The 27,021-nt window shown below is 50.2% G+C and overlaps 4 protein-coding genes across 7 annotated transcripts; 2 read left to right on the top strand and 2 right to left on the bottom strand.

The window, feature by feature from the left end:
- Positions 1–1,480: 1,480 nt before the first annotated feature.
- Positions 1,481–4,390, top strand: Cops6 (COP9 signalosome subunit 6). The gene is made up of 9 exons (XM_038344932.2): positions 1,481–1,584; positions 1,792–1,914; positions 2,106–2,237; positions 2,591–2,679; positions 2,773–2,835; positions 3,220–3,267; positions 3,606–3,813; positions 3,909–4,009; positions 4,143–4,390. Exons 1-9 carry the CDS (start codon positions 1,518–1,520, stop codon positions 4,281–4,283), a joined length of 972 nt encoding a protein of 323 aa, XP_038200860.1. The 5' UTR covers positions 1,481–1,517; the 3' UTR covers positions 4,284–4,390.
- A 730-nt stretch (positions 4,391–5,120) lies between these two features.
- On the bottom strand, positions 5,121–12,611 carry Mcm7 (minichromosome maintenance complex component 7). Of its 2 annotated transcripts, none has more exons than XM_038344924.1 (15): positions 12,481–12,611; positions 11,132–11,211; positions 10,341–10,505; positions 10,130–10,254; positions 9,877–10,057; positions 9,470–9,607; positions 9,001–9,150; positions 8,703–8,817; positions 8,486–8,617; positions 8,207–8,290; positions 7,705–8,098; positions 7,344–7,427; positions 6,519–6,687; positions 5,653–5,762; positions 5,121–5,474 (listed from the first exon to the last, which is right to left on the bottom strand). In XM_038344924.1, exons 1-15 carry the CDS (start codon positions 12,509–12,511, stop codon positions 5,273–5,275), a joined length of 2,160 nt encoding a protein of 719 aa, XP_038200852.1. In that variant the 5' UTR covers positions 12,512–12,611; the 3' UTR covers positions 5,121–5,272. The 2 variants fall into 2 exon arrangements, with proteins under 2 accessions (XP_038200852.1, XP_038200853.1); XM_038344925.1 differs by lacking the exon at positions 12,481–12,611 and adding an exon at positions 11,637–12,028.
- A 165-nt stretch (positions 12,612–12,776) lies between these two features.
- On the top strand, positions 12,777–20,279 carry Ap4m1 (adaptor related protein complex 4 subunit mu 1). Its single transcript, XM_038344931.2, has 15 exons — positions 12,777–13,004; positions 13,096–13,184; positions 13,555–13,661; positions 13,741–13,837; positions 14,944–15,054; positions 15,139–15,219; positions 15,896–15,958; positions 16,041–16,107; positions 16,199–16,252; positions 16,361–16,467; positions 16,564–16,658; positions 16,914–16,958; positions 17,671–17,721; positions 17,817–17,928; positions 18,021–20,279. Exons 1-15 carry the CDS (start codon positions 12,947–12,949, stop codon positions 18,243–18,245), a joined length of 1,362 nt encoding a protein of 453 aa, XP_038200859.1. The 5' UTR covers positions 12,777–12,946; the 3' UTR covers positions 18,246–20,279.
- Positions 18,413–27,003, bottom strand: Taf6 (TATA-box binding protein associated factor 6). 3 transcript variants are annotated; one of them, XM_038344928.2, is made up of 15 exons: positions 26,874–27,003; positions 24,010–24,225; positions 23,669–23,755; positions 23,402–23,555; positions 23,158–23,214; positions 22,929–23,048; positions 22,237–22,382; positions 22,068–22,145; positions 21,868–21,969; positions 21,573–21,755; positions 20,976–21,050; positions 20,747–20,872; positions 19,580–19,753; positions 19,209–19,406; positions 18,413–18,949 (listed from the first exon to the last, which is right to left on the bottom strand). In XM_038344928.2, the coding sequence occupies exons 2-15, from the start codon at positions 24,163–24,165 to the stop codon at positions 18,569–18,571; spliced, it is 2,037 nt and encodes a 678-aa protein (XP_038200856.1). In that variant the 5' UTR covers positions 24,166–24,225; positions 26,874–27,003; the 3' UTR covers positions 18,413–18,568. The 3 variants fall into 3 exon arrangements, with proteins under 3 accessions (XP_038200856.1, XP_038200855.1, XP_038200857.1); XM_038344927.2 differs by having other exon boundaries at positions 26,960–27,003; XM_038344929.2 differs by lacking the exon at positions 26,874–27,003 and adding an exon at positions 26,558–26,859.
- Between the last annotated feature and the right edge of the window lie 18 nt (positions 27,004–27,021).

Below are 27,021 nucleotides of genomic sequence, written 5' to 3'. Positions count from 1 at the left end.
GGCTAAAATCATTTGCCCTTTAAAGGGGTCAGTACATTATCACGGCTGGGAGAGTGGCAGCAGACAGGCGCTGGAGCAACAGCTGAGCGCTACATCCTGATCCTTAAGCCGAGGGAGAGACCTCAAAGCCCAACCCCAGTCACATACTTCTGCCATTAAAGTCATACCTCTTAATATTTCTAATCCTTCTAATCTTTTCCAATGGTGCCACTCCCTGGTGACTAAATATTCAAATACATGAGTCAATGGGAGCCATACATTTCTTTTTTTAAAGATTTACTTCTATGTGCATTGGTGTTTTGCCTGTGTGTATGCCTGTGTGAGGGTGTCAGGTCCCCTGGAACTGGAGTTACGGACAGTTGTGTACTCCCATGTGGGTGCTGGGAATTGAACCCAGGTTCTTTGGAAGAACAGCCAGTGCTCTTAACCTGAGCCATCTTTCCAGCCCTTTGGCAGCCATTCTTATTCAAACCACTATGACACTCCACCTGCTCTGTTGGTACAATCAGGCATGATAAAGGCTTCTCTTACGCAGTTTGCTGGTGGCGGCTTGAAGGCTAAAGCATCCTCTGCATGAGTGCTTGACTGTTGAAAAGATGGGGAGACTTCTAGGAGGTTGCTCCATCACTTAAGAGGTTCTGCTAATAAGTAGCAGATGCCCATACCAATCCCACTGTGTGCCCAAAGCCCTCCCAGTCAGTAGCAGTCACTAGGTGGCTTTAGGAGTCAGGTTGCCATGCAACTGAAGAAGCATCTGCTCAAGAGCAGTCAGAGCTGGGGAGACGACCCAGTCAGTAAAGTGTCAGGACCTGAGTTTAAATCCACAGTACACACATAAAAGCTAGGCGTGTTGGGCGTAGTGGTGCACACCTTTAATCGCAGCACTAAGGAGGCAGAGGCAGGTGGATCTCTGTGAGTTTGAAGTCAGCCAGCTCTAATAGCAAGTTCCCAGGCAGCTGGGATACACAGGGAGATCTTTTTCTCAACAAACAGCGACCAAGTGCCTGCATACAGATTATATACAACATGAAAACTTTTAGTATCTTGCATAAATTGCCTTCCCCATTCTCCTAACGGCCTTGCTTTCTTTAGTTGCAATTTTCTCTGTCTCCAGTATGTAAAATGCATCTCTGAACCTTGAAAACTAACAGCCCTACTCTCCAGGGACTTCTGGCTGACCCATGGCTTAGTGATTCAGAATCTCTGGGCTTTGAGCATGAAATACCAGGGCTTGTTGTACACACCTATAATCACAGCACTTGGGAGGGATGGCAGGAGGATCAAAGTTTGAAAGTTCAAAGTCATCCTCCGACACACAATACACAGTTCAAGGTCACGGTGGGTTACGTGAGAACCGGTAACAGCAACAGAAACACAGCACAACACACATCCAGGGCTATCAAGTACTGGCAGACGCCCCGCCCTTCAGCAGTGCCAAGCACATACTGAGCATGCGCCGCTCGCCTACGGAAGCCGGGAAGGAAGGGGGCGGGCCGTGGCTGGCGGGCTCGGGGAAAATGGCGGCGGCGACGGCGGCGGCGAACGGGAGCGGAGGCAGCAGCGGCATGGAGGTGGATGCAGCAGGTAACCGGCTGTGCGGAGCGACTTCTGGAATCGCCTTTGCGGAGTATCTTGACTACTTCTTAAACCCGGGAGAAGCGACATCTCTCCCAGGATAACTTGCGGGCAGGGATGGACGGCCCGGCTCTGCTGGTCCCCTACTCCCATGTCTAGGAGAGAATGTGTGGGCCTAGCTTTTCACCCGCTGTGTTTTCCTTTCACCTTTAACAGTCCCCAGCGTGATGGCCTCCGGAGTGACTGGGAGTGTTTCTGTCGCTCTTCATCCCCTTGTCATCCTCAACATCTCAGACCACTGGATCCGCATGCGCTCCCAGGAGGGGCGGCCTGTGCAGGGTGAGTGTTGCGTGTAAGTTTCAAACCCTCCTCTTGGAGACCTCCTCCAATCACTTTTCCTCTGCCTCGCCTTTCTTCCACATTAGTTTCCCCAATCATTGATCCACGCTGACCTCAGAGCCTCGGGTTATTAGGAGAGGTTTGAGATGCCTGTCCCTCACCTATTTTCCGTGTGCTTCTCTCCCTCTCAGTGATTGGGGCTTTGATCGGGAAGCAGGAGGGGCGAAATATCGAAGTGATGAACTCCTTTGAGCTGCTGTCCCACACCGTGGAAGAGAAGATTATCATTGACAAGGAATATTATTACACCAAGGAGGAGCAGTGTGAGAGGGGAATAGAAGTGGGTGGGAAAGAGAAGTGGGAAGTTTTTTCTTTTTGTTTGGTTGTTTGTTTGGTTTGGTTTTAAGATAAGAGGGCTGGGGATGTAGGGCAGTGGGTAGAGTGCTTGCCCTAAACATGCAGGAAGCCCAGAGTTCAGTTCTCAAGTACCATATAAACCAGGAGGTGGAGACGGGAGGCTCAGAAGTAAAATTTTACTTTCAGCAAGTGAAGGATGAGTGATGGCAGACTAGAAAGGCGTAGTTTCTCTAAACTGAGCCAAAAGAAATACATCCGGTCAACCAAACTAAGGAAGAGCGATTTAAAGAAATATTGTTTACTCTGGTCCCTTCTCCAGTTAAACAGGTGTTCAAGGAGCTGGAGTTTCTGGGTTGGTATACTACAGGGGGGCCGCCTGACCCCTCCGACATCCACGTCCATAAGCAGGTATACAGGCTCAAGTGTGTACATGTTGGGGAAGAGGACAGGAGATTAGGGGAAGACAAGTGGACTTTTTCTGGCTCTTGTCTTTTCTTCCAGGTATGCGAGATAATTGAGAGTCCCCTGTTTCTGAAGTTGAACCCCATGACCAAACACACAGACGTGAGTATGGCTGACCCTGAATCCCCTTTGTCTTGATCAGCTGCCACTATGCCTGGTTTTCATCCTCATGCTCTGCTATAGTTTACTCTGTGACATCATCTGTGTTAGCAAATGCTTCGGTTGAATCTCCTTGCTGCTAGTTACCCATCAGTTGTAGGACTTAGTCTCTTAAGGGGCATATTCATATGTAATGTGGGTAAAATCGACTCCAGTAGGTTCTGGGGAAATCAGAGAGAAAATGTGAGTCAAGCATTGTGACACACTTGTAATCAATCTTATCACTCAGGAGGTTGAGGGTTGTGAGTTCGAGGCCAGCGTGGCACGTGTGAAGTTCAAGTGCATTTGCTCTTAGTAAGAGTTGTTCTGTCTCCATCTGTTTTACAGCTTCCTGTCAGCGTTTTTGAGTCCGTCATTGATATAATCAATGGAGAGGTAATACCTACCCTGTAATGTTCAAATCCTATTTCCTGCATGTCATGCACATGTGTGCAGTCACAGGACACTGGATGTCCGTCCCAGCTTTTTGCCTTGTTTGAGACAGGGTCTCTTGTTTGCCAGGCTGGCTGTCATGTGAATTCTGGGAATTCTGTCTCCACTTCCCATCTTGCTGGGAGAACAGACACATGCTATCACATCTAGCTTAGTGTGGGTTCTGTGGCTCTAAACACACACCTCATATTTGTGCAGCAAGTGCTCTACCTGCTCAGCCATCTACCCAGTCTCATTTCCCAATTCTCATTCTCCCTATGTGGGAATCCTTTACTCTGCAGGCCACAATGCTGTTTGCCGAGCTCACTTACACGCTGGCCACTGAGGAAGCTGAACGTATCGGTGTAGACCATGTGGCCCGGATGACAGCAACAGGCAGTGGGGAGAACTCCACGGTGGCCGAACACCTGATAGCTCAGCATAGTGCCATCAAGATGCTACACAGCCGTGTGAAGCTCATTTTAGAATATGTCAAAGCCTCTGAAGCAGGTAGGACAGGTGCCTCTCTGTCGCTTTTAACCATTTTCCCTCCCTCCCGGAGAAGTGACAGCATCCACATCAGTGCAGCCTCATTGTACCCTTAGGAGAGGTTCCCTTCAACCATGAGATCCTGCGGGAGGCCTATGCCCTATGCCACTGTCTTCCGGTTCTCAGCACAGACAAGTTCAAGACAGACTTTTATGATGTGAGTGTTAATACCTGTGATGGGGTGGTGGGGCTCACAGCATCACTCTTCCAGGCAGGAAGTGAAACTCAAGTTGTCTTTGGCCCTAATGTGAGGGATCCCTGGGGAACTGGTTCTTTCTGTTCCCTCCCAGCAATGCAATGACGTGGGGCTCATGGCCTACCTCGGCACCATCACCAAAACGTGCAACACAATGAACCAGTTTGTGAACAAGTTCAACGTCCTCTACGACCGACAAGGCATCGGCAGGCGAATGCGGGGACTGTTTTTCTGATGAGGGTTCTGGAAGGGATGGTGTACAGGGCTCAGATAACTGTTCACTGGGACTGGGCACTACATTCCCCTTAGAGAAACTGTCATTAATAAAAGAGCAGCCCCTTAGCAGCCCTTCCATGGCTTTGTCCTGCCAGTACCACCCTGGTTTTTCAGCTTGGAATTCTCAAGGCAGCCTTGCTCAGAGGCAAAATCCAATCATCTGCACTTAAAAGGTGGGTACCTTTTAAGGATTTGAGATAACCCCTTGTCTAGGTAGGCAGAATGTAGTAAGACTGCCTGTTTCCAGTTCTGTGATATCAACTTAAATAGGCTAACCCCCAGAAATGAGAAATGACTGCTTTCCCAAGCCAGAAAGGAGAGGGATACCAAACCCATCTTTGTAATTATGGATAATGCAAATCCTTGGTCCTCTGGACACCGGAAAGTAGCAAGGGGCAATGATTTCTTTGCATCTAGGCTTTAACACTTCAACCCAGCTATGAGATGTTCACTTAGTCATTTCTTGTGCCAGGTGCTACTTTTTATGTTCTCCTTCACCTGCCATTCCACCACCCTCTGAGTTAGGCAGGGATTAAAAACATTCCAAGAGGGCTGGAGAGATGGCTCAGAGCACTGACTGCTCTTCCAGAGGTCCTGAGTTCAATTTCAAGAATGGAGTAGGCCCCAGGCCCTGAACCTCATCCTGACACGAATTCCACAGGCTCCATTTAGTCCTAGTTACTGACTGGGTATGTGGCAAGGTAGAGAGTATTAGCTTGCCTTGGTAGAATAGGATATGCTCAGAAGGGTGTTAGCTCATTCCTCAATCAAGCTATCTTAACAGAACAGGCCCAAACATGATCAGAACACTTTATTAACAAACACAAAAAGTGCAACATGGGAAAATGGGATCTTCCTCTCTGGGGCATCAAGCACACACTCTGGGGTGGTGGGCGGGCAGCAGGGCCTTAAAAGCTGGCCATCGAAGGTGAGCCTCAAAGGTAGCCATCAGACAAAAGTGATCCTTGTCCGAGAAGTATTGACTTGCCAGACATTTAGCTCCTCATACTCATCCAGAGCTGCCTGGAATTGGGCTGGTGTGAAACCACGTGATATGCAACGCTGCTCAGCCTCAGAAAACCGGACACTTCGTCCTCCTGAGACCAATTCACGGACTGTGGCAAATATCACATCTGCTGGCCTCTGGGTCCTGAAACATGGATTGGGGAGAAAAAAAAAACCAATCAGGGTACAGGGCTGAGCAAACAGAATAGCAATTAGCATCAAATTCTGAGGTCAAATTTCCATGCATAAGCCACAAAGCCAGTGACCAGCTCACTATCAATAAAGTCAATATAGAATGAAACTGGACCACTTAAGACACGCACCTAGCTGTTTGTCCCTTTTCACCCAGAAGGGAGTCCTTTGACATCTCCATCAACCTTATGGCTTCATTTACATCTTCCTTTTCCACAATGTCCACCATTCGGAGGCGAGCCTAAGGGGGAAGGAAGGGAAAAGATGGGGATAGGAGGGGAGGAGGGGAATAAAGTCAAGAATCTTCCTTGCTCCAGCTTTAAGGCTGGGCAAGCCATGTTTGCCTACTGAAAACAAAAATGGGGACTCCTCCCTGCCCCCCACATCTGCAGTGTTGGGCCGGCACTGTCAGACCGAGACAAGTGCAATGCCCAGGGCAGCTTCCAGCAATTGCCCAAGTCTCCGCCTCTCAACACTGGCCAGTCCCGGTGGGTGTTCAGCTGTCCTGTGAGGGAGACCAAACCCTTCTGAACTCCACTAGGTTCCCCATCATGACAAATGGAGCCTGGGGAGCTCAGCTAGGGTCACTGTCAGAGAGGTTGTGTCCTGGGGGCTCGGGAAGTGCTAGCTCAGCAGTAGGTCAGGTAATTACACTACCTGCACGAACAGCACTTTGGAGCCCCCATGACTAAGATCCAAGAGGGACGGACAGAATGGAGATTTCTAAGACCGTATCTAGGACATCAGGAATTGAACAAGTCCTTCTGCCCCTCTTGGATTTTAAGTAGCAAGCAGCCTTTCCCTCCATGGGTGTTGTATGTGCCCTGCTGGAGCAGCAAGTACCCACAGTGCGGTAGCACAGAGAGGACCACTATCTGCACTGTCAGCACTTTAGCCCCAGCAGGGCTGGTGGGAGGGAGCAGGCAGCCTGAGGGGCCGTTAAGGTGAGATGGCAGGCAAGGGTCAGCCTTCCAGATGATAGGGACACAGCACTCACCAGAGCAGTAGAAAGTCGGAGAATGGCCAGCAGGGTCCGGGCAGAAGTATAGGTGGCATCCTTACTGGCCCGGGCCTCTCGCCTCATCTCCACATATGCTGCTGTGATGTAGTCAGCCAGAGATTCAGGCACCGTGGGCTGCCTCTCGCGGCACATGGCTATGTAGCGTCTGCGGGAAAGCAGAACACAGGCATGCTTTATAGATTCCCTACTCAATATTCTGTTCAAGAAGTGGACAGCTATTTGCTTGGGCATCACTGAGGGACTTCTCCAAACAGGGCTGCAATTGCTCAAGCAACTTCCAGCTTTTCAGGAAAATGACATTTGCAGAAGCAATGGAAAACCACCTGTATTGGTTCTGAACTTGTCACAAAGGAGAAAAACTTCAGAGACCCGGTGGAAAAAAAATGTAGAAACCTGAAGATCACTGAGATACTCAGGACCTCTGGAAGAGCAGCCAGCGGGCCCTAAGGTTTTTTTTTTTTTTTTTGGGGGGGGGGTTTCCACCCCACCCCCACGGTTTTTCTGAGTGCAGCTCTGGCTTTGAATTCAGAAATTCGCCTGCCTCTGCCTCCCAAATGCTGGGATTAAGAGCATGCGCCACTACTGCCCAGAGGATAGTTCTTCAGAGGGGGTAAATTTTGGAGACATTCCTAAAAGATCTCAGAAGATCTCCCCCCCCCCACTCCCCCACCTCCGGTCTCCATGGTAGCTAGGATTATAGCCTGCTGTTCCATCACCCCAAAACAGAAAAAAACTTCTGATAATGCTCTGCCTTGGGTGGCTAAACTACAAAGTGAGACCTGGATTCACTCCCCACCCTACCTCATAAGCTTCATGTCCAAAGGCTCAAACTGGGCAGGGGGCTGCCGGCTGTGCTGGTGAACATAGGTGATATGCTGTGCCAATCTGGAGAGAACAGGCAACGTTCTTAAGAGCTATGGCACACCCCAAGGTTCCGACTCGGGGTCCCTTCTTAGCCCCACCTCTTTGCCATAGCACAGCAGAGACAGGCCTCCCAGGAGACCATCATCTCAGCCCCAGCCTTCCATCTCCCTAGGAACTGTGACAAGAAATAGTAGTTGGTGTGTCCATGCACAGACAAGCTGAGCAGCTTTGGGATTTTACCTTCCGCCCCCCAAACCACTAAAATGGGCTGTTTCTATGGGTATTGTACTTCATTCACCGGAGGTCATTGTCTCGGTCAGGCCGGTCCTGAATCAGCCAGAGAAGGTCGAATCGGGAAAGCAGAGCAGCAGGAAGCTGTATGTTCTGCTCCAAGCTCCGGCGGGGGTTGTATCGTCCATAGGCAGGATTGGCAGCAGCCAGGATAGAGCATCGGGCATTGAGTGTGGTGAGAATCCCTGCCTTGGCAATGGAGATGGTCTGCTGCTCCATGACCTCATGGATGGCTGTGCGGTCAGCTTCGGCCATTTTGTCAAACTCATCAATGCAGCACACACCTTGGTCAGCCAGCACCAGGGCACCACCCTCTAAGGTGAGTTCCCCACTCACAGAGTCTCTCAGCACAGCTGCTGTGAGCCCCACCCCAGAGGAGCCCCGGCCTGTTGTGTACTGACCTGCAAAGAGAAACAGTAGACCGTTGAAGGAAGGAACCACTTTCCCAGGCCTTCCCAAGGCCTTAGTGTTTCAAACAAACACTAAGCCCCATTCCTGCCCATACTTACTTCGGGGGGCAAGACGATCAATATAAGATAGGAGCTGAGATTTGGCCACACCAGGATCTCCCATAAGGCAGATGTGGATGTTTCCTGGAAAATGGGAAGGAAGCCTAAGTGACATGCTCAACCCAAGCTGTCTACCTGGTTCCCCTCCTAAACCCCATACTATTTCTTCAAAGACACAGACAACCATGATGAAGCAAAATCATCCATTCTTTACAGAACACTTGGTCACGTGATCCCCTTTCACCCTTCCAAACAACTCCAAGTCTCTCTTGTCCTTACCCCTGATCTTCATGCCTTGAGGAGACTGGTCTACACCACCCACTAGGAGCAGCAACAGCGCTTTCTTCACATCTTCATGCCCATAGATCTCCGGAGCAATAGAAGTGGCCAGTTTTTCATAGAAATCCTCCTCTGCAAAAGGTTAAGCCACGGCATTTACTCCAGGACAAAAGCTAGGATAAGTCTCAACTCTCACCTTGACCTTGCAGCCTCTCACCTGCAATCTGCTTTAGTTCCTCCCTGCTCAGCTCTCCGGCCCCAGCTGCATCATCCTCACTCTTTGTCATCTTCACAACCCGGTGGGCTTCCAGAAAGGTCTCTGACAGTAAACCCTGGGCGGAAGAATGGCAGTATGGGAATGGCTTCTCTTTAAACTGTCATCAGCAGAACCCCTAAGAATTTTTTTTAACAACTACAAGTTCCACCTTACTGGTTTTACTTTTTGAAGGGTGTGAGGAGAGTAAGTGGGTGAATGAGGCGGAAAGGGAACAATTTCCTCATTTCAAAACTCTCACCTGTGCCATCTGTTGGAATCCTGTACGCAAGATTGGCAAGAAGATACCAGTGACACTGACATGGTCCCCAGGCTGGGCAGTCCTTGTGTTTTCTCCTTGTAAAACCACTGTGATGCTACGAGGTATGTTTCCCACAGGAACTTGATCACTCTAGGAGATCCGGGGACAGAAACATGAGACACGCAGAAAGTGAGGCAGACAAGGACCTGACCCAACAGACCACTTTATGGTAAGACTCAGCTAGTCCAACCTAGAAGACTTCAGGAGGGAAGCTGAGCTCTTACTCTCCTCCCAGCTCAACCTGAAAATTTCAATTAAATCATTTCTTGACTTCCTGCCTAAAAGCAAGAGTACAAACTTCTAGTTTAACTTTGTTCCCACTATAGATGACTTCTCCTCCCCAGCTCTTTACTTATCTTTCTTCCTGCCACTTACATTTGACTGCAGGATTCACATCTCCCAAACTCACATGTTCTTGAATCTTCATTTCCTGGAATTTAACAAATTTGGAACCACGAGTCTGCAGGTATAGCCGCCCTCCCGAGCGGTTGGTTTGGCATTCCTGGCTGGGACACATGATCAAAGGCATGAAGGTGGGAGATTGGATCTAGACATGAGAAAGGAAATAGGAAACCAAAACCCCCTTACTATCACCATAGGAATCATTTCTGCTTTGTGATGAGACATTCTGAAGGCATAAGAACCCCTTGAAATAGTCTCAGTTAAACAAAAACACCAATAAAATAACCAGAGAGATCAGACCACTACCAAAGAATTAAGAATGAATACCGCCAACAATTTTTACAATAGTCAGAAAAAAATGACAGATGCAATGAACCCAGACAAGTATTTTCCTATTCCCTACTGTATACATACCGGTTGATAAGTCTCTGCCCCACACTGATCACAAGTGTATGTGGCCACCACCATCCGGGGCTTGACTTCAGAGACACGAGTGACGATCCCACGCACAGTTACCAATTTCCCCACAGAATCAGCCCGTACTTCCCGGATCACTCGAGGCTTGCTGCTACTCGGGCCTTGGAAATACAACTCGCTAAGAAAAGGAAACATTTGTCAGCAAGGTCCTGGAGAACAAGTCCCTGGCCTTAGCCACAAAGATACTCACAATCTACGCATGAGTTCAGAAGGATATTGGTTTTGAGGGTTCCGGACTGCTCCAGGGTCTCTGCTCCGCTGTTCCATCATCAGCCGGTGCTCAATGTACACATCCAGGACATCTTTACTCACCACCTAAAGAGAGGAAACGTGAGAGGCAGGAGAGAAAAAGAAGAGTACAGGGGAAACCAGGCAGGAGAGCTCAGAAGCCAGCAACCTACCTCCTTCTCCTTGTACTCAGGCAGAAGCTCTTGCACAACATCAGCAAACAGCTTTGAGTAGCGCTTGGCATTCTCGCAAATTGAGTCGACCAACTCAGGGTCGTCTTCAGCTACGTCATCTAGGTCCACGTATAATGCCACTTGTTCCCGATGAGCCAGATGAACCTGAGGCAAGGAAGAAAAAGTAATCTTTAGGGTCAGGCTTACCTCACCCACAAAAGCTCATCTAAGTAACTGGCCATCCCCCAGAGAGGAAACACGGCAGAGATACTTTTCAGCTCTGAAAAGAACTTCCTGACTCCTAAAAACATTTTTGTTTTTTATTAGCGTGATGTCATACCCATGTTTGAGGCAAGTACTCTGCTAAACTAGCCACTCAGTCTAGCATGGCAGTGTGCCTGTAACCCCAGGGCTTGGGATGCACAAGACAGGAGGATCAGGAGCTCAAAGCCAGTCCGGGCCACACAAACAGTATCTCTAACCAATAGCTAGGAATGGAAGAGATGGCTCAACAGGTTAGGTACTTGCCAACCAGCCTGAAGAACTGAGTTTGATCCCAGAACCTACATAGTGGGAAAATGGACCTCCACAAATTGTCCGTTAAACCTCCATGCTTGCTATGGCATGTTCATGTAATTCCATACACATACAAATAAATATAATACCCACACATAAATAGAAGTAAAAATCTTTCTACAAAACAACCAAAGTCAAGCCATTCTCCAATAGCCATACTTGCTGTAACATCTCACATTCCACCCCAACTCCCCATAACCAATCCTGGGACTTACCAACTGGGTCCCATACTTGAACTGCTTCTTTCCAAGTTCATCATCATAATAAAACTCTTGCAGGAACTTCTTAACTTTTTCTGTAAACAAACGTTAGAATCAAAAACAAATCTTCGGGGACAGTGAGTTGTAAAGATCACTGCTGCTAAGCCTCATGATCCAGAGTTCAATCCCTGAGGCCCCACAGTTGGAAGAGAACAGACTCCCGCTGGTGTCCAACACCCACGTGTAAGCCGTGATATACTCGTGCAGCACATACGCGCGCTCGCACACACAATAATGTACCAAATATTTCAGACACAATCTTTCTTTTGGGTTCTTCACATTTTTAACGCAAAACTAAGAACCCGATTCATTTAAGATGGGACCTGTAAACTAACCAGCTAAATGAACATTCAAAACAAGCCTACCTAGTTCTCCCCCAAGTAGGCAGTACTCCTTTCACAAGTCCCCGGGCAGTTACAAGAGTCTTACTCCAACCTTCCCCCAAGAGATTTTCACTCACTGCCTTAGTTAATAATCTGTTTAATTCTCTCAGCTCGCACACAATCGACTCTCAAGACTCGGCTCTCTCCCACCAGGACAACTCTTTCTCTTCTGCTCCCGCCAGGACGTCCGCCACTAGGCCTCCTCGGCACCCCACACCCCGCTCCCGCCACTGCTTCCGCTCTTAGTAAACAAAGAAGCACATGGGCCCGGATTCCAGCCGCCTCACAGCCCAGGATTCCTCCGCCCGAGGCGGGTGGCCGCACAGCGATTGGCCAGCACGCCAAAGGGCCACTCGGGTCCACTTCACTGCCATCTCTCGCCGCCGGGCGCTCAGCCTCCTAAACCCAGGCACACCCCTACCCACGGCAGCTATCGCTAAGGCCACCGCGCGGAAGGACACTGTTTACACACGACACTCCCTCCGACAGAGCAGCGCCACTTCCGCCCGTCTCTACTTCCGCTTGGAGGGCGGCCTGAAACAACCAATCCCGGCGCGTAGCGGCCCGGCAAGCCCCGCCCCCGAACCCCGGCGCATCTCGAGTGGGCGCGGGAATTCTCTAGCGCCCCAGAGCGCAGAGGCAGGCCCGGTTTTCCGGGCCCTCAGGCCACGTACGGAAGGTTCCACGTCAACCAGTGTCTCCCTGGAGCGCCCCTCCTCTCCGCGGCCTCCGCTGGGTCCTCCCCGTCACACCACCACACCACCTTTCCCAAGCAGGATTGCTCCCGTCCTGATGCCCCCTACACTTGCCCCAGGCGCGGTCCGACTGTCCCCAGAGTCACAGACCCCAGCTCCCACCAACAGGTGCAGGCAGAGAAGTTTTCCCTCTAAGAACGCCGCTCCCCGCCCTAGAGCATATCACCTTTCTCGATCGCGTAGTCCTTAAGCGCCATCGCTGCCGGGGACCGTGCGACAGGGGCGGGCAAGCTGAGAAGTCTCACTCTGGGGAAGCAGAGACCGAGCGCGCGGCGCGATGTAGCCCGACCAACCGAAATTGGCGCGAAACGTCGTCACTCACGTGACCCATGCCGCTGAGTACCGGCCAATGAGAAGGGTGCCCCCCAACCGCTGCCGGCACCCAATTTTAACCAATCACCGTCCGAGACTGTGTTGAGTGACAGGCGACAAGAGGGCGGGCCGGAGGAAGATTGCCAGGCCCTGGCGGGTTGGGCCTCGGGTTTCCCGCGGTTCCAAATTACTGCTTGCCAGTGTGGGTGTGGGAGGAGTGCTTCTTAAAGCGCCAGCCTCCGTGCGTCCTTTTGTTCCGCGACTGCAGGGCGGGGTGACTTCAACTTTCACCGTCTTCTTGTCTGCCTTCCAGAACGGCCATGATTTCCCAGTTCTTCATTCTGTCCTCCAAGGGAGACCCGCTTATCTACAAAGACTGTATCCTTGACCCGCGAGACAGGAAGGAATAGCTGGTAGAAATCGAACCCAGAGGCATCTTGTGTCGCCTGCTCCTTAACTACCCTTGCAGTTCGCGGGGACAGTGGTGGTCGGGATGTGGCCGAGCTCTTTTACCGGAAGCTGACGGGACTGCCTGGAGGCGAGTCCCCGGTTGTCATGGTAACCACTCGTGGCGGGCGAGCAGGGGTTTAGGAGTGTGGAGCGTGGTGGGTGCGCCTCATCTCTCCCCTTCAAGGGCTGCTCGATAGAAAGCTTCCAGGGAGGGGAGGGGGTGCGTTTCCCCAGGTAAGAAAAATGTATTGAGTGCTAACAAGACGCGAGAAACGGAACCTTGCTCCCCCATCTCGCGACTGTCAACAACTCTGCGAGGTAGGTTACACGTTAGGAGGCCAGGTCTTTGAGAGGTCTCAGGGATCGCCCAAAATCGCACTTTCTACATCACTAGTAGCGACCTTAGAGTGCCATCTCGCGGACCACATTACTGCAACTCTGGTCTTTTAATTCTGATCTCTTCCCAACTCCGCCTCAGTATCATGACGACCGTCATTTCATTCACATCAGACACAGTGGTCTCTATTTGGTGGCCACAACCTCCGAAAACGTCTCTCCTTTCTGCCTCCTGGAGCTGCTTTCCCGGTGAGTACGGCTGGGACGGACACCTAAGGCAGGCCTGCGAAGTTTATTCGTTCACACGTTCTCACCTGTGTTTCCTTAGGTTAGCCACTCTCCTGGGTGACTACTGTGGCTCACTCAGTGAGGGAACCATCTCACGGAATGTGGCTCTTGTCTACGAACTCCTGGATGAAGTGCTGGTAAAGCCCAAAGATTGTCCTCTTTTTCAAAATTTACTTTATGTAAATATGTAAAATAATTTTGTATGTGGTTGCACGTGTGTGGAGTTCAGAGGACAACTTGCTGGAGACAGTTTTCTCCTACTCTTTGAGTCCCTGGGATTGAACTCAGGTTGGCTGGCTTAGTAGCAAGCACCTTTATCAGTTGAGCCATCTTACAGGGTGTCGTGTCCCCCCCCCCCCCCCCCGCCTCTCTCTCTTTTCTGTTGGACAGTCTTGGGTATTGGTCCTTACCTTCTACCTGTTCAAGACAAAGTCCTTTGCTAGTCATCGTGGTGCATGCCTTTAATATACCAGCACCCAGCCAGGCAGTGTAGGCGCATGCCTTTAATCCCAGCACTCGGGAGGCAGACGCAGGCGGATCTCTGTGAATTTGAGACCAGCCTGGTCTACAGAGCTAGTTCCAGGACAGGCTCCAAAGCTACAGAGAAACCCTGTCTCGAAAAACAAATATATAAACCAGCACCCAGAAGCAGATGGATTTGATTTTGAGGCAAACATCGTCTACATAATGAGTTTGAGGCCAGCCAGGGTTACATAGTGAGATCTTACCTCAAAAAATTGGAAAAAGAAGTCAGGTGTGTGTGCTGGTGCACTGGAGAGGCAGAGGCAGGTGAATTCAAGGCCACTTTGTTCTACAGAGTGAGTTCCCAGGACAACCAGGGCTACACAGAGAAATTCTGTCTGGAAAATTGGGGGGAGCTGGGGAGAGAAGAAAGGGAAAGACAAAAAGAAAAAAGGCAAGGTCTCTTTGTTCTGCGATGCACGCACACTAAACTAGCCTGCAAGCTTTCTGGAGTCTCCTGTCTCCATCCTCTTCTCTAATGAGAACACTGGGATTACAGAGGCTCATTATCATGTCCAGCGTGTTTTAACTTGAGTTTTGGAGATTGAGTTCAGGTCTTCACACTTGCTCAGCAAGCCCTTTACCCACTGAACCATCTCCCCAGTCCCAAGGACTTCCCTCTCCTGTTCCCTGCTACCCTGAAGAAATGTCCTCTCTTCTGTCATAGTGTTTTGTGGTTAGGAGGTTAAATCCACTCCATTTCACCCTTTCTGCCTGTTAGGATTATGGCTATGTGCAGACTACATCCACGGAAATGCTGAGGAACTTCATCCAAACTGAAGCTGTGGTCAGCAAGCCCTTCAGTCTCTTTGACCTCAGCAGCGTCGGATTGGTCAGTGGCAGGGAAAGAGGAGGGGCCAGGAGGGTTGGCTGTGAGCATCAAAGCTGAGGATTGATTGCCTTGGATGCCTTACAGTTTGGGGCAGAGACACAGCAGAACAGAGTGGCCCCAAGCAGTGCTGCCAGTCGTCCAGTCTTGTCCAGTCGCTCTGACCAGGTAAGAGACAGATCAGTGGGGCCAGAATGGAATTTTTTTTGTCCTAACACCTCAGAGTCCAAGAACTTGCTTATCTTTTCATTCCTTTGACATGGTATTCCTTCCATTATCCCTGGGTTTCTGTTCCAGGACTCTACTTCAACTACCCTGTCCCTTCTACTGCCTCTTTTATTTTATGCATGTATGTGTATATGTGCGGTGCATGCATTTTGTGGAGGCCAAAGGACCAGGCCTTTGATGTCATCCTCAGGAGTGCCATTCACCTCCTTTGAGGCAGGATTTTCATTAGCCTGGAGCTTGCTGACTAGGCTGGGCTGGCTGGCCTGTCAGTGAGCCTTGGAGATTGTATCTTTACCTCCTAGTGTAGCTATTATAGGTTCACATCCCCACACTTGACTTTCACATGGATTTGGAGGATCAGATTCAGATCGTCACGTTCACATGGCAAGCGCTTTACCGAGCAAGCCATCTCTGTGGTCCCTGTTCTTTTGTTTTTTGAGACATCTGGTAGATCAGGCTCTCACACTGTAACCCAGGCTGTCTTTGCATTCATGGCAGTCCTCCTACTTTGGCTTCCTAAGCACTGGGATTACAGGCATGTGACACCATGCCTGGCATTGCCTATCCACTTTAGGACAGGTTTTCAGTCTCTACTACTTACTCCCTCTCTTTTTAGAGCCAAAAGAATGAAGTGTTTTTAGATGTGGTCGAGAGGCTGTCTGTACTGATTGCATCTAATGTAAGTCTGGGTTCCCACCCCTGGAGTTGAAGGGCCATGGTACTCGGGGAAGGCGAAGTCTTAACTTTCTTCCCACCTCCAGGGCTCATTGTTGAAGGTGGATGTTCAAGGAGAGATACGGCTCAAGAGCTTCCTTCCTAGCGGTTCTGGTGAGGACCCACGGTTAAGTGTGGTACAGGCTTCCTGGTGATGTGTGCAGTGGTATTTGATCCCCTTTTCTCATGTCTTTTCTTCCCACAGAGATGTACATTGGCTTGACAGAAGAATTTTGTGTGGGAAAGTCAGAACTGAGAGGTAAGGAGAGCATGAGGTTTTTTTTCTCTCCAAAAATACAGAGAAACATTGGAAATGTCTCTTCCCTTCTAAACACAGGTCCAGAGAGCTACCTTCTTTTCTTTGCAGGTTATGGGCCAGGAATTCGAGTTGATGAGGTGTCATTCCATAGCTCTGTCAATCTAGATGAGTTTGAGTCTCATCGGATCCTCCGCCTGCAGCCACCTCAGGGCGAGGTCAGGTTCAGGGTGGCCTGGTGTATTCCACTCAGCCGAGGGGAGGGAGGCGGTGCCAGTGCAGGGCCACGCTGACCTCTTCCTCTCTGGCCTCAGCTGACTGTGATGAGATACCAGCTCTCTGATGACCTCCCCTCACCACTCCCCTTCCGGCTTTTTCCCTCTGTACAGTGGGACCGAGGCTCAGGCCGGTGAGACTAGTTCCTGTGTTTTTGAACTCCTCTAAGCCAGGGCTTAATCTGGAAGGGTTAAGGTTAATATGGAAGGGTGGCAGTAGAGATGATAGGACACAGGTTGGAAAAAGTATTGGCTAGTGTTATTGGGGTGATCTCAGCCCTTATTCTTCTTGGGGTACAACTTATACAGCCTCCCATGGAGGCCCTGGATAAGCTGTGGTGGAATGCCAATAGGGTACAATGTAAGTAATTGTATGCCACCTTTTCCAGGCTCCAGATTTACCTGAAGTTACGGTGTGACCTGCCCCCAAAGAGGTAAGAGTTAAATTGGGCATGGGGGGCACACACTTATAATCCCAGCCCTTGGGAGATAGAAACAGAAAGATCAGAAGTTTAAGGCCAAATCCAAATACATAAGGAGTTTGAGGCCAAGTTAGGTTCCATAAAGCCCTGTCTCAAAAAAAAAAAAAAAAAAATACAAAAGAGTAGTGTTACTCAAGCCCAGTTCAACTGTATAAGATAGGAAACAGGGCAAAGGCCCAGTTAATTCTTCCTGCAGATGGGCCCACTAAGAGTGTGGTGTGTGTCTGTGATCCTATCAGTTGGGAGGCTGAGGCAGGAGAATCACCAATGTGAAGCAAGTCTGGGCTTCAAAGTGAGACTCCATCTCAAAACAAATCAGTGTTTGCATCCAGCAACTTTAAATTCCACTCGAGTCCGAGGTTGTGGCATTTGGGAAAGCGTTAGAGAAGGGACTGCATCTGTACTGAACTCCTGTTGGGACATTAGGAGGAACAGCAGGAGCTGGGGATGAAGATGGACATATAGAGTGCTTGTTCAGCATGGCCAAAGCCCTGGTCCTCAGCACCACACCAAGTGTAGTGGTGCATACCTGCAATCCTAGTACTGGAGGAAAGAGAATCAGAAGTTCAAAGCCATCCTCAACTGCATAAGACCATCTCCAGTACAATACAAACAGGGTAAGACACTGCCATCCTGGGGCTGACTCTTCTTTTCCTCTTTGCAGCCAAGCTCTCAACATTCATCTGCACCTTCCCCTGCCTCGGGGGGTAGTCAGGTCAGCATGCTTGCTGGGAAGATTTCCTGGGTGGAGCCTCTGCTCTACCAAGGAAGTAGCCACTTAGTTCAGCATCTTCCCTGCCCACCCTCCAGCCTGTCTCAGGAATTGAGCAGCCCAGATCAAAAGGCAGAACTGGGAGAAGGAGCCCTCCACTGGGACCTGCCCCGGGTACAAGGAGGCTCTCAACTCTCAGGCCTGTTCCAGGTATGCATTTTCCATCCTCATTCACCTCTGGCAGTAGCCTAGTCCTGGTACCAGGTAGCTATCTAGCCTCACATCTTCTGTTTTACTTACAGATGGATGTCCCTGGCTCACAGGGGCCTCCCAGCCATGGGCCTTCTCCCTCGGCAGCTCCCTTGGGATTGGGTCCTGCCAGCCTCTCCTTTGAACTCCCTCGGCACACATGCTCTGGCCTCCAGGTTCGCTTCCTTAGGCTGTCCTTTAGCACCTGTGGTAGTGCCAACCCTCACAAGTGGGTACGACACCTAAGCCACAGCAATGCCTACGTAATTCGGATTTGAAGCTCCCCAAACAAGGATATGGACAGCAAAGTCAGCAGCGGGCAGTTGAACAGGAAGAGGACATTTGCTTTCTTGTGTCTTTGGATCTGGAGAGAAGAATCCCAAGAACAGGAAGTTTCCACGGAGTCACCCTTTCTGTTGTATGTGACGCACAGAGGCTCACAAACTTACAAATCCAGCTTTTATTCTGAGGAACTTACTGTACAGTATCTAAAAAGAAAGTCACTGGGGGAAACAGCCTACTACTCCCTCCTCCCTCACGCATTCTTTGTGCGTGTAGGTCTCCGCAGAAGAGGAGGTCAGCAGATGTGATGTTATCATTATCACAGAGCAGGTTGAGGGGAGCCAGGTCCAGTAGGCTGGGAGCCATTAGCCTTTGGAGTCCCTGGAGCTGGAGGAGGGCTGTCTCCAGCGTCCTGCTTCCCCCCACAGAGGGCACTGCCCCCAAGTGGGGATGGTGAGGAAGATGGAGGAGGGACTGGAGAAGGATGAGAAGGGGGGCCTCCTTTGCCTTCCCCTGTCGGGGGAAGGGAGACCACGATGTATTTCTGAACACTGCCAGGACCAGCAGGGGCTGTGCTTGGGGGTGCAGTGGTGGCAGTGGAGACCAGTTTGACGATGGGCTGCACGCTGGGAACTGTGGTGGTGACAGGAGAGGTAGTGGTAGAGCCTGAGCCAGGAGCTGAGGTGCTGAGGGACAGGACCTGGGGGAGAAAGGAAGGCAAGGTGATTGTAGCGATTGTGTGCTGTCTACCTCACACCTGGAAGGCCTTGGTCATGCTGTTCTTGCTTCCCTCTGCTCCCAATGAAGGATCAAGATCCAGGAGAGTGCTGCTAGCTTGAACCCTCTAAGATCCTAACCAGAGGCCCTCCTATCTTCTGAGTTTGGCCTGGAAGGGTTAGGCCTCCACTTGGGGGGGCTTCCCCAGGTGCCCCTCACATCCTTCACCCGGCCCCACGTACCTGCTGGGTCGATGAGGCACTGGAAGATGAGGACATGACAATAAACTTGGTTGGAGGAGGAGAAGGCTGAGGAGGGGCAGCAGCTCTAGCAGACACCAGTGTCTGGACAGGCAAGGCAATGGAGCCAGGGACCTTCAATAAGCCAGGGGTACGAGGGCCTGGCTGAGGGGCCTGTGAGAGGGTCAGCGTGGGCCGAGGCTATGAAGAGAAACAGGAAGAAAATGTCAACACTGAAGGCAGACCTGGGTTGTGCTTGCTCTTAGCTCTTCACTGGGGGTAGGAGTAGGGTCAAGCTCCCTGGACTGCTGGCTGTGGCAAGTCCTGTCCCAAACCTGCACAATCCTGTGCAGCCTCCTCCCTCAGCAGCTGACCTGTGTGATGGTGAGTGTGGTCCTGTTGACTTGCTGAGCTTGTAGAGCAGCCTGGGCCCTGGCCTTCACCACATGGGAGCAGAGAAGGGGCCCAAGGGACCCAAATTCTCCCCGGTAGGCATCCTGATTGTCAGGTGGAGGACGCAGCTTCGCCAGTACTGGGGCGCAGTGTTTCTGCAGAGACGGCAAAGTGAGGCTGGTACTCTGCAGCAAATGTACTCACCCACTGCTACAGTTAGAGGCCACAGTGAATGAGCTGGCTGTGGTGGTTCCTGCCTGTAGGCCCAGCATTCATGCTGAAGCAGGAGGATCACTGAGTTTTAGGCTAGCCAGAGATATAAAGGGAATTTCGGGCTAACCTGGGCAGATGGAATGTCTCAAAGTTGTGTGTGTTAGGGGAGGGGGGGAGCAAGAAGAATACAGCTCAGTGGTAGAGCATTGTGAAAATAGGCATGTGGCCCTAGGTACAATTCCCAACAGCACACACAACACACACACAAAAAAAGGAAATGGGGGACTGGAGGTGGGGCTCAGAGGTTTAGAGCACTTGCTCTTCCAGAGGCTGGTTGCTCACAACCAACTGGAGCTCAAGTTTCAGGCATCTTGTTGCCTTCCTTTGGCTTTTGTGGGCACCTGTACACACGGTGTATATTCATACAAACATATAAAAACATCTTAAAAATAAAAAGGAGTGGTTTCAGTGGGTGTGGTGGTACACTCAATAATGTCAGCACTCAAGAAAGCAGAGGCAACAAGATTGTCACAGGGCCAGCATAGTCTACCTCATCAGTTCCAGGATAACCAACACAAGACTCCATCTATAGGTGTCAACAACAACAACAAAAACTAAAGACTGTTTCCTTGCATAGGGATCAGCTGGTATGAAGAGGATTTGCTGTATTTAGTGACTGACCTACATGGGGTACTCATGAGCCTTGTGTAGGGTGAGACAGCAGGATGAGGGCAGTGCAGTCCAGAAGTTAGGAACTTCTTAAGTTAAGGCCTCTGTTTCTAGTTGTGTTTAGTTTTTTCATGTGCACCACAGTGCTGGCCTCTGAAGAGTAAAAGTTAAGATGTGCCTCATGCTTGCTAAACACTGTAGCTGTATTTGTGGGAGCTGGGAGTGGGACTGCTGGGAAAGGGGAGGGTATGGCAGGGGTTCATCACCAGGAGGAGGCTCTGCACATGGTCTGCACCGATACGGTCAATGTTGCTCAGCACAGGCCCATCCAGGACACTGCGGATTCGTTCCCCTTCCTGTTGCAGCCTTGGCAGAATCAGTGTCTTAATCACCTTGTGGGAAGGAAGGGGAGAAGCCAAACTAGAATGTCACCAGGGGGCTCTCCCACTCCACATGTAACCGCCCCTCTCCTAGCTCTTCGCCCTGGGTACTAACATCATGCCCCAGCTCTGCCAGGCCTGCAATGGAGCCATATCGAGTTGTCCATGGAGTCTTCTCATCTACCCAGCTCTGTAGAGAAAGAAGAAAACTCCAGATGAGAAGATTTGAGAAGACTACTAAACCAGGCCTGGTGGTACATGCCTGAATCCTGGCACATAGGAGGTAGAGACAGGAAGATGGGAAGTTCAAAGCTGTCAGGCAGTGGTGGCACACACCTTTAATCCCAGCACTTGGGAGGCAGAGGCAGGTGGATCTGAGCTGGAGGCTACACAGAGGAACCCAGTCTCAAAAAACAAAACAAAGTTTGAAGCCATCCTCAGTTATACAGAGTTTAAGGCTTGCCTGGGATACATGACACCCCGTTTCAAAAAAGAAAAGGCTAATTGCTAAGGACTAACATCACCTATCAGCACTTATAAAGCACTAAGACATAGAGGCTCAAGTCCCTTGGACCCAATCGCCCTGGCTTCAGTTTCTGCCCCGTGTTCTGGGTATCTCCACTGCCAGACAGGTGAAGCTCTTTCTTTCCTGGGGATAACCTGCAGGAGAGATTTGCATTATCTGAGCATCTGATACATTTTTGGCACTCACCCTGGTAAAGGTCTTGGTGATCCGAGACTGGATGTTGTTGGTGGTTGTGCTGAAATGCTTACAGATTTGGGCCACTAGACGGGCAGCAAAATCCCGGAGTGCCCAGTGATTGTCCACATCCGGTCGCAGGCACAGCTGTCTGCTCACAATGCAGGTCATTACTGCTGGAATCAGCTCGTGCACCTGATTGAGACCAGGCAACGTCAGCCAGTTTTGATACCTGACCTCCTGTGGAGCAGTCCGTAGAAGGGGGCTCTGGCCTTGGAAAAGACAGGAGGGAGGCAAGACCACTCACATATTTCTCTAGATACAGCGTGGGGTTGTCCATCAGGGCCTTCACCATGCGCATCAGGTAGATGAGCAAGGCCAGGTTATTCTGAACCACATTCACGCGGACCTAGGAGAGAGAAAGGTGGTGGTAGTGGGGGGCATAGAGAGACCCCTCAGACAGACTACCCTTGCCACCTCCTTTCTGGCCTTTTCCAGTTCTCTCACCCCCTCAGAGATGAAAGTACTGAACCGTGGTAGCATCTGATAGAGCCCTGGGTCCGTGGCAATGCTCTGCAGAGCTTCCTGTTGGAGGGACAATGAGTCAGGCGAGACAGAAAAGTACCAGTACTCCAGGATTCTCCCTCTGTGAAGGCAGGCCAGAGGGCAGGCTTACCGCTCTCTTGGCCTCACAGGATCCCACGCAGGCTTCTGTGATCTCCTTGTAATACAGCTGCTGTTCCACAGACAGCTCATGGATGCTGCGGGGTTTCAGGCGGAAAGGGGCTCCCTCCAGCAAGGGAGGTGCTTTCTTCTCTTTTCCTGTGTGAGTTGGGGAGACAGGCTTAAAAAAAAGAGCTCAGGCTGGGGAGTTGGCTCAGTCAGAAAAGTGCTTGCCTTATAAGCACAAGGACCTGAGTTCGATGCCCAGAACCCATTAAAAAAAAAATAAAAAAGGCTGGTCATGGAAGTATATGTTTGTAATCCCAGTGCTTAGGAGGATCCCTGGGACTTGCTGGCTAGCCAGCCTAGCATAACTAAAGACTTCCAGGACATTGAGACCAAGCCTCAAAAACAAACAAAAAACTCAAGGTAGACAGCACATGAGGACTTAACAGCTAAGATGATCCTTTGGTTGGTCACACACATACCTACGCCTGACACAGGAACACACATACACATGTATGTACCAAAAAAGTAAGTTCCAGAAGAGGCTTCTGTACAGGACAAACCCTCACTGTAACATGTAGCCTTTCTTTAGGCTTCTAGGCCTTTCTGGGGTTCCTTCATCCATGACCTCACCCCCCTTCACTGAGGACCATCTGGTTCTGGGGTAAGAGTAGGAAGAGGCCTGGCCTGAATCCTGACCTTTGCCATCAGCTGCAGCTGCCCCTTGACCTTTGCCTTTCAGGGGTCCATCTTCTTCTTGGCCTGGCTTTGCTGACTTCAAGGGTTCTGTGGCCTCAGCCTTCTGCTGTTCTTTGGGCGCTGGTGGGAAGGTGGTCACAGGGGTGATAAAAAGGTAGGAGAAGCCCCATAGGACCAAGGACGAGGGAGGAGAGTAAGGAAGCTTGGCGCTGGGCACGGAAAATGTTACCTGGGGGTGGATTCTCTGGTATAGCTGGCTGGCAGCCTTCAATACTCAGCCAATGGGCTGTAAGGAAGATGTGAAGCTGAGTTACTGGGCACGGACACTGGGAAGTCACCCCATTCGAAGGAAGGTGTGTGTTCCCTCCTGGAGGATCTCACACTGGATGTTTGTTTCTTCACTTGTGCAGTTCCTCCCAGTCACATGCCTACTTTCCCTCCTCCCTGCGCACCCAGCTCTACCCTCCCTCCACCTTTGAGGCAGACATCCAGAGGCACCCGAGGCAGAGGGGTGTTGATGATATCGCTCAGGTCCACTTCCTTCTCCTCATAGAAGTAGAGCTCCCGGCCCCCACCAGAGGCAAAACGGAAAGGGATGAATTCCTGAGCATGGAAGCCATACAGTGGCTATATTGGAGAGACAGAGAAGGACATGAGAAGTAGCCAAGGGACGCATGGCTACATGTGCATTGTCTCCCCACTCTGAAGCCTCCTGTCCCCTTTGAGTCTCTCTAAATCACCTCCACATTCTTTAACTTCAATGCGTAGTCAATGTCACTGGTAGTGAGCTTCTGTCGCTTCCCCATGTGCATGAACTTCAAAGCATCCTAGGGGTTGGGAAGAGAAGAGATGTTAATCTAAGACCCTGCAGAGTATAGCTTAGTGAGTAAAGCACTTGTCTAGCATGCACAGGGACCCGAGCATCACATAAACATCAAGCATCACATAAACATGATGGCACACCATGCAATCCCAGCAGTGGGAGGTAGAGGCAGGAGGATCAGAACTTCAAGGTTAGCCTCTAGTTAGTAACTAGTAAACTGAATCCTTAACACAAAGCAAGGCTGGGCAGAAGGATTACCTGAGCAATCTCCTTGATGCGGTAGCTGACCTCATCCGTCAGCAGTTGGCAAGTCTCCTCCTGAATCTGGGCAATGCCCATTGATTCTGCCACCACCTTCATCGACTCAGAGGGCAACACAGTATTGCTGAGTTTCAGCTTCTTCTCTTCGGCCATGCTGGAATTCCCACTCCTGTCCCTGGAAGGATACCACCCCAGGGTGGAGAGGTGGAGCCACTGGTAATGGGATGGGGCAAGATAAAAAGAAAAACAATTCAAAACCTAAACCTGAGCTCCCTTCCAACTTGCTTCAACTTCAGCTCATCTTCAAAACAATGCTATCACCTAACAACTTGGCTTGTCCTTTTATTATTTATTCATTTGTTTGGATACGGGGGCTATGTAGCCCAGACAGTTCCAATTCCAGCTTCTTGCTTCTGCCTTTCTTTTCTTTTTCTTCTCTCTCTCTCTTTTTTTTTTTCGACACAGGGCTTCTCTATTTAACAGTCCCGGAACTTGCTTTGTAGACGAGGCTGGCTTTGAACTCAAGGGATCGACCTGCCTCTGCCTCATGAGTGCTGGGATTAAAGGTATGCGCTAAATCCAGCTTCCACTTCTGCTTTTCAAGCACTGCTATGACTAGTGACAACTTGGTCTGTTTTGTCTTACTTTTAGGGATAGAATATCTGTAGCCTAGCCTAATCTCAATCTCTGCAACAAAAGACTCGAGCCTGGATCCTTCTACATTTACCCTCCTAATGCCGGGACTCTAGACATGCACCTCCATACCCCGTTTGTGTGGTGCTGGGGATGGGACCAAGGGCTTTGTGTCCACTAGGCAAATGCTCTCAGCAACTGAGCTACATCTCCACACTAGTATTTTCTTTTCTTTCTCTGAGGCAGGGTTTCTCTGTGTAGCCCTAGCTGAGCAGAAACTTGCTCTGTGCCTCCTGGGTGCTGGGATTAAAGATATGGGCCATCACTACCTGGCTTTTTTTTTCTTTTAAGTAGGGTCTCTTGTAGCCCAGGATGGCCTCCTATTCCAAGGTTGAAATTGAACTCGATACGGCTATCTATACCTCCCAAATACAGGGACTATAAGCTTGTGTCATCACACCCAGCACACCTCATTCTCATCTGGACCCTTGAATCAAATCTACCAGGTCAGAGCTGGAGGATGTGGCTCAATGGTAGAGTACTTGGCATGCACAAGGACCTGGGTTTGGTGCCCAGCACTGTTTCAAAATGGACCAGGCAGCCCACCCAAACCCTTTTTGGCCCAGGTGACCATCACCTATTACCTGCTGAACTCTAAAAGTCCCTAGACAAGGTGTTCCTGTTTCTGTCTGAGCCTCCCTGCATTTACTCCTTAAAACCAAAGTGCTGCTGTCAAAATATAGTCTAGTTTACCATCTCTTTGCTGTAATTGTTGCCTTTTTGCCATAAAACCAAGACCCTCCCCAAACCCTCACTTCAAAATGTCTTCTGTTGCTGGGTGGTGTGGTGGCTCACGCCTTTAATCCTGGCACTCAGAAGGCAGAGGTAGGCGGATTTCTGTGAGTTCGAGCCAGCCTGTTCTACAAGAGCTAGTTCCAGGACAAGCTCTAAAGGTACAGAAAAAACAAAAACAAAAACAACCCAAAATGTGTTCTGTCCAGATGTTAGACTGCCCTGAGTATCCTACCAGGATATGCTTCAGAGTGAGACCCTACATAGTGTATGCTTGTAATCCCAGCATTCTGAAGGCTGAAGTAGTGAGACAGGAAGTTCGAGGCCAGCCTGGGCCATGCAATAAGTTCCTGTCTAAAGTGTTTTTTTTTTTTTCTTTTCAATTTTCTTCCTCTCATCATATCTCTGATTATCCTTCCTTCTCCCACTGATTCTGTCACACCATTCTCCTTGCTGTCCTTTACATCTGACAGACATACACTTGGTTTTATAGCTTTTGCTGATGTCTTCACAAACGAGTTTGGCTACATGACCCCCACCCCTTTAGGGACAGGGTCTCATGTAGCCCCAACTGGCTTACAAATTCACTATGGAGACAACCTTCTACATGTTAAACAACCCCTCTAAACTGGGTCTCAGTAAGTTACTGAGGCTTGTCCGGAACCCTCTCTGCAGTCTTGAAATTGAGATTCTCCTGCCTTTTACAGCTGTGCAGCATCAAGTCCAGCTATCATTTCTTCTTGTTTATCATCCTGACCTCACCAGTGGACAGGAATGTCTGTTATGTTTACTGACCTATTTGGTACCTGGGACATAGTTAAAATAAATGGATTTTAAGCCTTAAAGGTGTAAGTGTTCTCTAAATACTTGGTACAACAATTTCCAAAATGAAAAAGACACAGACTCAAGCTTAGCGTTTACTCTGTGGCCAAAGGAAAGGCGCTTGCCTGACACTGGACATGAGGAAGAGCAACCTCAGGAGTGTTCAGAACTGAGCGCTAGGGAGACGGGGAAAAAGAGGCCAAAGGGCACTGGTTCTTTTCAAGCCATCCCATGTCTTCTCAGACTTTTGTTAACTCTTGTCTACAGGGAATACAATTACTCAGCACATACTCTGTACCTGGTGTCAGTATACAAGTAGTCGTGTCCCAGTCCCCTGCGGTACCCTCTGCCACTAGGGTTCATAAAACACTCTAACAGCCTCAGGAGCGTCTCAGATCAGTGGAAGCGACAGGAAGACTTCTCAGAGGGCGGATAATTTGAGCTAGAACTGTGCACCATTTTCCTCAGAAGAGAACTGATTCGAAGACTTCCCCCGGCAGCGCTACAGGAGGTTCACAATCCACTACATCTCCCCAACATCCTTCCAGTGCAAACACGCACAGAGTCCCCACGAGCACGGACACACAACCAACCGGCCTCTTCCCAGTTCTCACATGGGCCCTTTCAAAGGGTCTCCTCACGGATACACCTCAGACCTTCCCCCGCCAGCCAAGCACTGGGAGCAGTAAAAGCCTCTCACCGCTGCCAAAGCGCCGCTCACCCGGCGCTCGGCGCCATCTTGGCCCCGCCCCCTGGCAGGAG

The sequence above is a fragment of the Arvicola amphibius genome, chromosome 10 (genome assembly GCF_903992535.2).
Source record: "Arvicola amphibius chromosome 10, mArvAmp1.2, whole genome shotgun sequence".
Lineage (NCBI taxonomy): Eukaryota > Metazoa > Chordata > Mammalia > Rodentia > Cricetidae > Arvicola > Arvicola amphibius.
Note: the sequence above shows the minus strand (reverse complement) of the source record. Positions and strands in the feature narration are given on the sequence as shown.

What these genes read in the sequence shown, in the direction of transcription:
- Cops6 (XM_038344932.2), top strand. Translation starts at nt 1,518, where the DNA reads ATGGCGGCGGCGACGGCGGCGGCGAACGGGAGCGGAGGCAGCAGCGGC. An exon ending in CATGGAGGTGGATGCAGCAG is followed by an intron (nt 1,585 to 1,791) that starts GTAACCGGCTGT and finishes CACCTTTAACAG; the next exon opens with TCCCCAGCGTGATGGCCTCC. An exon ending in CCATGACCAAACACACAGAC is followed by an intron (nt 2,836 to 3,219) that starts GTGAGTATGGCT and finishes TCTGTTTTACAG; the next exon opens with CTTCCTGTCAGCGTTTTTGA.
- Mcm7 (XM_038344924.1), bottom strand. Translation starts at nt 12,511, where the DNA reads ATGGCGCTTAAGGACTACGCGATCGAGAAAG. An exon ending in CTGAGTACAAGGAGAAGGAG is followed by an intron (nt 10,255 to 10,340) that starts GTAGGTTGCTGG and finishes TCCTCTCTTTAG; the next exon opens with GTGGTGAGTAAAGATGTCCT. An exon ending in TCAAGGCATGAAGATCAGGG is followed by an intron (nt 8,291 to 8,485) that starts GTAAGGACAAGA and finishes CCCATTTTCCAG; the next exon opens with GAAACATCCACATCTGCCTT.
- Ap4m1 (XM_038344931.2), top strand. Translation starts at nt 12,947, where the DNA reads ATGATTTCCCAGTTCTTCATTCTGTCCTCCAAGGGAGACCCGCTTATC. An exon ending in GCGAGTCCCCGGTTGTCATG is followed by an intron (nt 13,185 to 13,554) that starts GTAACCACTCGT and finishes ACTCCGCCTCAG; the next exon opens with TATCATGACGACCGTCATTT. An exon ending in TGTCCAGTCGCTCTGACCAG is followed by an intron (nt 15,220 to 15,895) that starts GTAAGAGACAGA and finishes CTCTCTTTTTAG; the next exon opens with AGCCAAAAGAATGAAGTGTT.
- Taf6 (XM_038344928.2), bottom strand. Translation starts at nt 24,165, where the DNA reads ATGGCCGAAGAGAAGAAGCTGAAACTCAGCAATACTGTGTTGCCCTCT. An exon ending in CCTGTGAGGCCAAGAGAGCG is followed by an intron (nt 22,146 to 22,236) that starts GTAAGCCTGCCC and finishes TCCCTCCAACAG; the next exon opens with GAAGCTCTGCAGAGCATTGC. An exon ending in CCACACTCACCATCACACAG is followed by an intron (nt 19,407 to 19,579) that starts GTCAGCTGCTGA and finishes TTCTCTTCATAG; the next exon opens with CCTCGGCCCACGCTGACCCT.